Genomic DNA, 12,061 nt, shown 5'->3' on the forward strand with positions numbered 1-12,061 from the left:
TTTAATTATGAAATGCAGTGTCTTGTATGGAAAGTTGACATTTTGTCCTGAAGACAGTGGAAAGAACGCTCACTGAGTGGCCACAATCCACTGGGGAGCATGACTGTGTTCAGTAAATTCCATGTCAATATACAATGTAAAACATATTAGAGCAGAGTGACTCCAAAAAAGGACAGAAGCACCGATCAGTTTGAAGATTTCAGTTTCATTTTCTGACACCTCTACCTGGTGACATAGTTTTAAAGGTTTTGCAACAATGCTGCTGTCCTTTTATGGGATAGCTTTACTCTTACATGTTCTATCAGTGGAGCTCCTGATTTCTGCACATGTTTCTTGTGTACAAAGTGGAAATTATTATTACTAAGAGTTCTTTGTTGCTGTAATCACTCCTCTGCATACTGGCTGTGAAGTGATCTTCCTATATTGCAACTCCAGTGTAAAGCCCCTTTCCCACTGGACAAAAACCCTGCTAACATATGGCTTTTTTAATGTAATGGGAACAGTTACAATTAGCATTCACTCCCAGGACAAATGCAGAAGTCGAGAGTATTTATCAGCTCCAGCTCAGATCAGCTTCAACCGGCAGTGATGGAAATAACACTCAGGTGGACATGCTAATTTTAGCCCTTTTCCAGCACAATACAATGACGCACAGCCACAAAATACCATCCGTCTCTGTCTAGGCAGCGCTTGATATATGGATCAAAATTTCGTCCTTGTCAGTTTGTGAGACTCAATTAGTAAGAAATTTAAGTAACATTTTCATTAGCCTCCATTCTGCTTTGGTCGTGGCCGTGCTGCCTGCTCTCTCCGGTTTTACGCCAGGCTCGGCTCCTTTCAAAGACTCCTTGCGAAGCACTCCTCCGGGGTTTATTCCAATTCTAATTGTATTGCGGAGTTTTGCACAGCGGCGACTGGATCTTTGCTCTCAAACCACAAAAAAATGTGATGGCACAACAGTCTCCTTCAGTACATTACTCTATGCTTTCTTTTGATTTTCACATTGGCTAGTCATCCTGTTTAATTTGTCTTCTGATTAAATCGGAACCGTTGAAACAAGTTGTAGGAAGCCTCTACAAGTAATTGGTTGCTGGCAGACACTCTGTGCTGCAATAAAATGGTTAATCAGCAGTGCCATGCTCTGTAGAGCCGATGCGCTGCTGGTTCTCCCGGACTGAATAGAATATAATGTCTACTGTTGTGTACAGCATTTATAGACTGAGCTGAGTAGTGACCCGTAACCCGTGGGACCTGTGGGACCTGTGGGACCTGCGGGACCCACAGCAGTGATCGTCTGTTAAATCGGTCTGTTAGTGATATTTGACATTACTGGCTATTACTGTCACGGCATCCGAAGGTACTGATGCATTGAGCAGGTCCGCGGCCCTTTTCAAAACACACTTGTGTCACGCACTCCAAAAGAAACTTGTTGAAACTTTAAACAATAATTTATTGTACAAAACGGGGGAAACAAACGTTGACAAAAACGGTTCCATAATTCATATTAAATTCAAAAGATGACGAAAAAACAGCTACAAGTTAGAGGGAATAGTGATAAAGAGGTAAAACTTGGCATTGATCCACAGCCTCAGACGGATGCGCTCAAGCCTGCCGTGTGCACAAGCTCAGTTGGTAGGCGATACTATATTTTCACATTTTTAACAATGCAATTTTAAAGTTTTGATTTTTATTGATAACCTACATTTACCAACAACAAAAAGACTATATTTAGCACCAAAAAAATATCTAAAAAAAAAATAAAAAATAAGTAAATAAAAAAACGAATATCGAATACCAAATTTTCATAACGAATACCTACCCATAGAAACGAATATTCAAATATCCGAATATTTGGGTACAGCCCTATTTACAGCCCATTCATGATGTCAAACATGAAACATTACTTGTCTACTGTAGTGCCAGCTCTGGACTACTAGTAAAGGGAAAGATGTCTATCGCCCATTTCTAACAGGTTAAGTACACTAATTTTGATGGAATAGGGTATATGACATTGGGTGCTGTGCAGCCAAACCAAGTGGGTTTCTTACAAAGTTGCAGTCTTCTTGATACAAAAGTCTCTCTTTGTGTTACCTTGCTAAGCTGTAGTAAAGGGCTTGAGACTAACAAACAAAAAATACACTAGAAAAATTTAACTTAGAAGGTTCCCATTTGAGTTTGGCTAACTCAGACTGCTGTGGCCTCATATTAGCTTTGGGTTACATTGGAGACAGTTAGGCTATTGGCTCACAGCTAGTATGGACAGGAAGAATGATTACAGTGACCATTAACACTTTCAGCATACATATAGGTATGTGTGTATGAACCCAGTCTTTAAAAACACTCCACTGGGAATAATGAATACCAAATTCTATATCAATCTGTCTCATAGTCTTTGGGAAAGCATAGTATGGAAACACAGACTGACCAAGATTACAAGCAGTGCAGAAAATATGGAGAATGTTACAATTAATCCTCAACATGTAGCCTGTCAACTAATAGTTTACTCCTAAGTCTTCTTACAAGAGATTGGATATTCAGGGTAATTTCTAGCCTGGTATTTACACACACACACACACACACACACACACACACACACACACTCTCAAACATCATGTTGTCAGCGGAAAGGCAGACACAGTCATCAGTCCATGTGGAAATTCTGGAATAACTGTGCATCTGTTTGGCTGAGTGCATCATTTAATGGTCTATTTTGACGAGCCAATGGGAATTTCACGAACTTAGTTCAAGCTTTCTAACTCAGTCATATCAGAAAATTCTTCTGTTTAATATGCAGGATTTTTTGTTCATTCATCATCTTAGGATGAATATGTGGAGGCTGCTTGTCCCTACAAGTAGTTAACATTAGTTCAGTGTTTCTGAGTGAATCTAAGAGAGGATTAAGAGCACGTGTTTGTAAATTAACATCTTGTAATGACAGAATTATGTCTGCATTCTTCTAATCCAGGGTTGGCTGGTGCTGTCTAAAGTAAAAAAATACACCAAAAATACACCTCTTAAGCTCACTAATTAACATACTGTATATTGAATGTTTGATTCATACACAAACAGAGATTAAAAATGAGAAATTTGTGCTTTTAAGGGGAGTTACGTGCTGGAACTATTTCTTGATGCACACAAACTGGGTGCAGGAATTGTATACAGCTACCAAGAGTGTTACCATCACAGTGAGGTTGCCATGTCTGGTACCATTGTGCCTGCACAGACACCAAAACTGAAACTTGTGCTCACAAACCACATCTGGCAACCATGCACTATGGTTAGAGACACTAAACAGAAGTGCTGGGTGAACTATTAGTGAAGAAATAGTTCCAACACACAACTCTTAAAGTGTAAAACCAAAATCTGTTATTTTTAAAAATTACACACAAGATACAGCATGTTCATTATTAGCCTTAAGAGGTGTTGGTTGGTGTATTTTTGGAACTTTTATCATAATGACAAATGTAGGTTAAGCCAGTTTGCATAAAATCCAACCGGTTTAAACTCCTACACCCGACCAATCTGGCAAAACCTGAAACTGTCTCAACTCTATTTGTTGCAATATATTCTATGTTAAGATCTAATTCTTCACCCTCACAGCAAAGTGGCCTAGATGCTGTCCATGAATATGGACGCCTTCCTCCTGGTGTGTCAAGATGCTGCAGTGGGAAATAAATCTTTGCAGCCAACACCCACACATGCTGCATTTGCCAAAGACACTCTGCCCTCAACCAATGTCTCAACACATCTCTGCTGGATTTGCAAATGCAGTATTTGATAAAAAATTTTTAAATTAATTTGATCCTAAATAAAAATGCAACCCAGCCTATGGTTCAGTGCATGACCTGGAGCTTTCCAAACCTAAACTCTGATGCGTTCGTACCAGGTTCTGCCTTGCTTTTTCATAGAATTTTAAAAAGCAGGACATTTTGAATGGATAGACCAGCATCAGACCAGTGATGCCGGTCCTGCTCTCAAAACTGGCCCATTGCTTGATTCTCCCCTTAATTAAAAGATGGAAGACTGTGCAGGTGATGAATCTAGTGGAGAGCAGACTGTGTGATGCAGGCCTACTATTCTTTCTAGAGAAAATAAAAGTGTTTGGTCGCACTATCCCATGACTTAGTGGAAAACATGCTTGTTACTGGAAATGTTACATGATCTTGAAAATGACTACTCTATATAACCTGGAAGTGTACATGAGAACTATCAACTCATAAGCAGCACAGAAAGTAGGATTTGGGAACGCGCCCCCAAAAACAGTGGAAAACAAAGACGAAGCTGTGACATTAACTACATATTAAGTACCAGGTCTTTATGTTCCTTCAGTGGAAATGAGGTTAACCAGGATTCATTTAGAGTGAGGTCATGTGAAACATCAAGTCATATTAAAACAAAACGACAGACACCAACCCAAACAGATGGAAAATGGAAATCCAGTCAGTCAGTTATCTGACTCATATTGGAAAGAACTGTGGACCAGAGCTTAGTCGGGCGATATGGAGAAAATCTAATATCACTAGTATTGTCAGTATTGTGAGGATATTGTTGGGTTGACTATTGGTGCTTTCATAAAATATTTACACAAGGAGAGTTTTGATCATTAACCTTTAGTGGGTAAAGGCAAATAATAGGACAGTTAGAACAGTCTGTTAAGCTCATAAAATTACATAATGTTACTAGTGTTGACAAAAATATCAATTTATTGATACTTATCGATTCCAACTATTTAAAATGGTTTCAAAACTTAATTTCCGCAGTATCAATACACTAGTACCCATAGGGCATTTCTAAAACTTGTTTTCTGGCATCGGAGCTTCAGTGAGAAATATCCACAATTAAAGTTTTGGTGGGGTACGAGGGAAGAGAGACTTTCGGATACATCTGTTATCAGTCAGTGCACCAATGTGTACAATTACCCACTTTGTTAGCAAGCAGGGCGCAGTAACATTAGCCATAAAAGCTAGAAAAAATAATACTTTGTAAGATGGCTAAGCTGTTACCCACAGCTTTCAGGTGAGCTCGTTGTAGATTTGTAATATGCCAGTTTCCTTTGGCATATGTGGCACATGACTTTTTTCAGCGTGGGTTTTCTCCAGGTACTCCAGCTTTCTCCCACAGTCCAAAGACATGCAGGTTAAGTGGTGACTCTAAATTGGCCGTAGGTGAGCATGAATGATTGTCTGTCTCTTTGTGTCAGCCCTGTGATAGTCTGGCAGCCTGTCCAGGGTGTACCCCGCCTCTCTCCCAGTAGCCCTTTCTAAACAGGACTTGTGCAAATTTGCAGGAAAGCCCAATCAGTCATCTTTCAGCATTGGCAGTATAAAAGCAAAATCGGGGAGTGCGGCAAAATGCTGCCTGCCTACTTTTGTTTATACAGAATGCGCCTCTTTCGAGGCAATGGGGGGCGTGAGCAAGTAACAAAATGTGTGGCTCAGCGTGTAACATAAACAGTGACATACTCCGAGGGAAGCTGCAGCTGGTCAGTCCTTCGGCGATTCGGACAGCCCGTTCTTCACCGTCCCCGTCATCTAATGGTTAATGACAAGGAGGGCGTGCAATTCCTTGTCTCCCCAGTTGCACATCTTTACAGTGTCTGTCGGTTTGCATTTCCTTCTTGCTACTAGCTGCTTGCTAATTCCTGCTATCAGCTATTTCCTGTTTATCCACCGCCAGTGGGTCGTGCATGCGGCGTCATCAACAGCTCCTCCCACAAGTCTTCAACAGCCCCTCCCGTGGCGGAAGGCCACCTCGTTCTGTTTAAACCAAAAAGGTTCCGCCAATATGATTAATCTATGAGGCGGAACATTGGGCACCTCGGATCAACTCGCCAATCTGGCTCTGTGTGTCTAAACGCTCGCAGCTTGCCGGCAAAACGGCCCAACATCCGCAGAAAATATGGCAGTGTAAAAGGGGCTAATGTCAGCTGGGATAGGCTCCAGCCCCCCACGTCCCCTAACAGGATAAGCAGGTTACAGAAAATGAATGAATGAATGACTGACTGAATGAATGAATGAATGAATGGACTGCTGGTGACTGATAAGTGAGTCATGGTTACAAAAATATCACATAATTTAAATATCCTTGTCTGAGAATATATCTATCTTTTACTAAAAACTTTTAATTGTCAATGTCATTTTTTTCCTGTGGTATTTAGAAAAGCATACTGAATATCAATAGTTTTCAAGCTACTGTATCAAAGTTAGAAATTCTAGTATCGAGATAACCTTACAACTTCGCTTTAAATGGCCCTCTGCCTTTCAAACCCCTTACAAAATTACGATATCCAAACGCTAAGACAATATCTAGTCTCATATTACAATATTGATTTAATATGTATACTGTCCAACACTAAGCAAAACAGCCAAATACTGAATAATGCATTCTGTCCCAGCATTATCTTTTATTACTGTGACTGACTGCATTCAACTGCACTTTCAACACTACACAGAGTACTGACTGATAAGTGTTTTCAGATCGTTATCTGTGGACAAAAGGCTTATCAGTCTGTCAACTAAAGCAAAGTGTAGGCCTTGTGTTTATATCTTGCTCCATGTCAATCTGTATTTTAACTGTAAGTCCAGAACTTGACTAAAGAAAAGAATATCAACCAAACATGAAATCAAGTCACATGTTGAGCAATCTGTCATTTATTTAGTAAATGAGATATTATCATATTTGTGCACCAATTTGCTGAGCTCCATTGTAATGCAACATAATTGCACTTTTTCCTTCTGGTGATGAGTCAGTGAGCAGGTTTTGACTTCAGATAGCCAAACCTGCTAAACAAGCCAGTAGCATGTGAGCCTCGCCAAGCAGTGAAATGCAACCCTGATCCCCATCTACACTTTGAATCTCTGCATAAAACATACACTGACCTGCTGGAATGTGCCAAAGACAGGAGTGAGCATGCAGCTGACTGGCACCTTGGCTGCCAGCCTCCAGCTGTGCTTTGAACTAGATGACTTGCTGACGCGACTTACAGTGCTGTCCTGCTGGCACCACCAAGGTGCTAAATCCTCATTAGACCTGACTTCATCCATAATGAGCTGAATAATTAGGGCCGGGCCATCTGTACAAGGCCGAGCTGGGCCACACAGTGTCACTCAGTCTGAGCGTGAGCACACAGCAAGGTGACTGGAAGACTCCACCTCAGTCATAGAAGATTAAACTATGAACTACTTTTCAAGGTGTTTAAGCTGTTTGCCAGGTAGCCTAATAGGTTTTTAAATGACTTACATTGTGTAGGCCTATGTAATAAGAGGCAGGAGATTTTTCTCAGCGCACAAAGGATCATTCAGTTCCTAGTAATCCTTTGATTTAACTGGAAAGCTGGACACACTGACATAGTGCGTACTGCAACCTGAAGTATCTTAGAAGAGTACTCAACCAATGTACCATTGCATGGTTAGACAAAAAGATGCCGGATGTCGGTGCAAGAACCAGGCAGTGGGTCTAAGTCAGCCTGTGAATCATGTTCCTGTTGGACATTTCCTGCAACATATAATTTACATCCAATACCAATGTTCAGTGCCAGTACAGGAAGTGGGCTAGTGTGTTTGTGACTTCAACAGTGGAGGCCAAGGTTCACATCTCCGAACAACAGTCACTCAGTACATTTACATGCACAGTAAAGTCAAGCTAAAATTATAGCTGAACTAGGCCATTTAATTGGACTTCTGTCCTTGTCCCAGTATATAAGCATATCATGGTGAGTTCCAGCTCCTTCGTTCTGGCTGTCGTTTTGTGGTCCCTACGGGTAGGACAAAACGGTACAGAAATAGCTTCGTATCCACAGCAATTGTAATGCTGAATAGTAAGGCCACAAGGTGAACAGTCTTGTTCATATTAACTTTAGTTGGATCCATGGAGATGTTGAAGCACTTTCCTATGTTTATATATATTCATAAATATGACTGTAATGTTATTCTATTGTGTGATCGATTTGACTGTTACGTCTGTTGCGTGGCTGTTATTTTATATTAGGATTGCTGAATTCCGGTCTGCACAACAAATTCACCTTTGGGTACTAATAAAGAAACCTTGAACCTTGAACCTAATCTGGGTGTGTTAGTCGGACTTTGAGAAATTTGATTTAGTACAATTTCAGTCGGTTGGTCTTTACCTATCCTTAACCAAGTGGCTTTAGTTGGCAAAATATGAAAAAGCACTCCACTGATTTGGCATTGAAGTCTTACAAAATTGCCAGTCTCCTGATGGACCAAAAGAAAAAGAAAAACAGGATCTAAATTGATGCAGCAAAAACAGAGACATGGTCATTTCCACAAAGTCTTTTTCCTAACATCCTTATGTCCAAACTTCCAAACATCAAATTATTTGTTACAACCAAACCTCAAACCATCTTTAGGAAAACTTTAGTTGACGTGTACTTTGAGGTTTGGCCCATGTCCCATCCACAACCATGGAGAGGACGGGGTTTATGACCTGTACTGCAGCCAGCAGTCAATGATCCAGGCTGTAACTTTTGTAACAACAAATACGTTCTTGATCATGACAATCACAGCTTGAAAAATTAATTTTGAATTAATGTCCACTTACTAGCTTTTTTTGCCGCTTATGTGACGATAACTCTATCTCTATTACAACTCTATCCAATGACGAAGAACGTAAATGCGGTTGTAAGCTCTGTAATTTCTACAATACACAGTGAGTGCTTAAAAGGGAAGAATGAGAAGTCCCCAAGCATTATTTCCTCTTGCTAAGATAGAGCTATAGGTTCATCTTCAGCTTTCTAGAAAAATGCAAATGATTACTGTCACCACATAAATTAGTAATCTACACTTCATATTCAAATGTATCCTCCTGTATCAAAGAAGGATGAAGACTGGCAAGAAGTTTGGCAATTTGTTCATTAAATAAGCTTAACCTACATCAACGTGACAGATGTTTTATGCGACAATCCCAACTCAAAGTCCACTTACTGTTTTTATCCACATGGTCTTCATCATCTTGTGGTACTTCTTTTTGATGCCTAATTGTGTTTAAGTCAACAGAATGAGAAGTCTTTACAGAACTGACTGAAAGTCAGTAAGTGGACCTTGCCTTGGAATTGCTTTTGTAAAAACTCTAAAACTAAAATTGCCCTGACTACTTGAGGCCAAGAACGGACTTGCTTTATGACAACTGTTGAGTTTATGATCACTTTAGTGAATTTAGCTGTGAAGCAAGATAAGGTATCTTTTGGTATCACATATTTTATGTTGCTATATCATCTATAGCCTAAATGAGTAAAAGGTAAATCTGAGTAGCCCATCACTTACCACTGATTCCATCTCCTCTTTGGAAGTGAGGGGCGGACAGGTCGTCCATAGACCTCCTCAGAGATGATATCTTTCCCTCGGATGCTTTGTGTAAGTGGCTGTGATGGTGATCAGGACTACCGGCGCTTCCAGTGCTGGATGTACTACTACCATCCCCGACGTCCCGAACCGGCACCGAGCAGTTGAGGTTGCTAAGGCTGGACTGGCTGTCGATGGAGCTCCGGGAGCCGGCTCCGCTCCTGTCCTCATCCAACATGAGGACGATTTCCTTCAGCTCCACATTCTCCGTCCTCAGCGCCTCCTGACTGCTCTCCAGCTCCGTCAGCTTCTGCTGGTACAGACCGACATCTTTCCACAGGACGCTGGCCGTGTAGCGGCCGAACCGCTGCCACTCCCGGGACACCTTCTTCCCCTTCTGTCGGTCATCGTCCAGAAAGCAGCACAGCTCCCGGAGCTCCTGGTTGTCGTCCTGCAGTTTCTGGTTGACCTCTTTGAGACTTCGGATCTCGTGGAGATGGACCTGCAGGCTCCGGTTCACGTCCTTCATCATGTTTCCGTGCTCTAGCATCAGGTCCATGTTGCGGCTCTCCAGCCGCCTCAGCCTCCGAATCAGATCCTCCTTCCCCAGCATCAGCAGCTCCTCGTCGGACAGCTGGCTCACGTTCACTGCGTCCATTTCTGCTCTGTCTCTAATGTTGTCCTAATAATCAGAGAGTCTTCTAGGACGCCTAAGTTATTATGAAAAGCAGATCCATGACAGGTAACACACCGGGCTACAGAGACACATCGGCTGGCCCAAATCAGGCTGCGCTGCCTTTACTTTAGCAAATGAGTTCCTCTGTAACACGGGAATATCCGGTTGTCTCACTTTCCCTAACATTAACGTTAGAAGTTCATCTCAGAGACGCGATGAGACGCTGTCTGAAGCCGGAGACTGGAGCCGGTCGGTCCTCGAAGTGAAGAAGCATGGGAGGAGACAGAGACAGTCAGCTTATCCCACTGTGCACAGGGTAACACAGTGTCCTCTACAGGCAGCACCACACACCTGCACAACTTGGAGAGCTGTCTACTCACTTGGAAAGCTCTCTTACTGTGTCCAGTTAAAATCCTCTGTATCCACTATGGCAGACTGGCACTGGTTGTAACCATGGGCGCATTATGATACACTGGGCCCCTGGGCACAGATGTGCAAAAGGCCCCACCACCTCTCCTACACAGGAGGGAGACACACAGACTGTGGTGGTTTTGCTTCTTTTATTGTTGTTCTGTGTTAAGCATCTTTTTGTGTGTGTGGTCATTTTGTCCCCCATCATGGTTGTTATGTGACTCTGTTAGATCTTGTGAGTCTTTCGGGTTATTTTGTGTGGTTTTTTGTAAGTTTGTAGTTATTGTTTGTCTCTTTTACAGTAGATCATTTTGTGTCTAATTGTAGTTATTTTGTGTCTCTTTTTGATCATTTTTGTCTTTTAGAGATTATTTTCTGTCTTTTGAGGTCATTTTCTGGTTATATGGTGACTCTTTAAGGAGATTTGTGAGTGTTTTAGGTCATATTGTGTTTCGCTGAGGTCATTTTTTTGTGTCCCCTTGTAGTCATTTTTGTCTCTCTGAGATCATTGTTGTCTCTTTGTAGTCATTTTGTGTCTCAGTAAGGTCATTTTGTGTGTTTTTGTAGCAATTTTGAGTCTCTGTAGTAATCGTATGTGTCATTGTGGTCATTTTGAGCTGGTTTGCAGTCATATTATTTGTCTCTTTTGGTGATTTTGTGACTCTTTGGAGACATTTTGTGCCTCCTTGCAGTCATATTGGGTCTGTTTGGGATCATTGTGGGTGTATTTGCAGTCATTTTGTGACTCTTTGAGGCTATTTTGTGGCTGTTTGAGAGCATTTGTTTCTTTGAGGTGATTTTCTGTCTCTGAGATAATTGTGGCTCTTTGTACATATTTTGTGTCTGTTAGTAGTTAATCTGAGTCTATTTTACATTTATGTCACTTTGAGGTAATTTTCTGTGTCTCTGGGGTCATTTTGTGTGTCTTTGTAGTCATTTTTTGTCTCTCTGAAGTCATTGTTGTCGCTTTGAGGTCATTTTCTGTCTGTTTATAGTAGTTTTGTGTCTCTTTGTAGTCATTTGTCTCTCTGGGGTCATTTTGTGTCTATTTGCATTCATTTTCTGTCTTTCTGTAGTCATATTGTGTCTTTTTATGTTTGTATGGTATCTCTTTGTAGTTATTTTTTGTCTCTTTGCAGTTGTTTGGCATCTCTTTGTTGTTTTATTGTGTCTCTTTGTGGTCTTTTTGAGTTAATTTTACAGGTGAATGAATGAATGAATGCTTGTTTACAAATCTCTTTCCTGTAAAATCTAACCATGTTGATCCACTAATTAACAGTAGCTTACTTTGTTTTTGAGTTGAGCTCTTCCACTGCTGCAAACTAACCCATCGCCTGTATAGAGTTCAGCTGGGAATGAATATATTAATAACCTTTACTTGAATAGGCTGTGTTACACACTGAAGTTTGGGAAACAATGTCAGGATACCACAGGAGACTCTTTGTGTTGTGCCAGCTTGTTCCTTAATTACTTTTCAACATGGTCGCACGCACTTTCAAAAGAACCATTATTCAGAAGTTTACAGCTCTTTAAAGAATGGTGCTTTCCAAATTAGACCAGTTTTGTTTCAACCAAACTTTTCCCAACGATATAATCATCACTGTCCTGTTCCTCTGTTTGTGTCACAAATCCTTCCCCATCTTTCAGTATTCATTTATTCAGACTGCTCAGTTAC

At 41.0% G+C, this 12,061-nt stretch overlaps 2 protein-coding genes across 2 annotated transcripts in view; one reads left to right on the top strand and one right to left on the bottom strand.

Annotated features, from left to right (window-relative positions):
* LOC117266741 (coiled-coil domain-containing protein 85C-A-like) overlaps positions 1-10,484 on the bottom strand; it is a 54,888-nt gene extending 44,404 nt beyond the window's left edge. The window contains exon 1 of the mRNA XM_033642068.2: positions 9,282-10,484. Coding sequence (XP_033497959.2) covers positions 9,282-9,957 — 676 coding nt within the window. The 5' untranslated portion in view covers positions 9,958-10,484. The remainder of the gene's footprint in view (positions 1-9,281) is intronic.
* The window catches only part of dapp1 (dual adaptor of phosphotyrosine and 3-phosphoinositides), a 579,028-nt gene that overhangs the window by 502,413 nt on the left and 64,554 nt on the right, over positions 1-12,061 (top strand). The window lies entirely within an intron of this gene.

Source organism: Epinephelus lanceolatus, chromosome 15 (assembly GCF_041903045.1).
Source record: "Epinephelus lanceolatus isolate andai-2023 chromosome 15, ASM4190304v1, whole genome shotgun sequence".
Lineage (NCBI taxonomy): Eukaryota > Metazoa > Chordata > Actinopteri > Perciformes > Serranidae > Epinephelus > Epinephelus lanceolatus.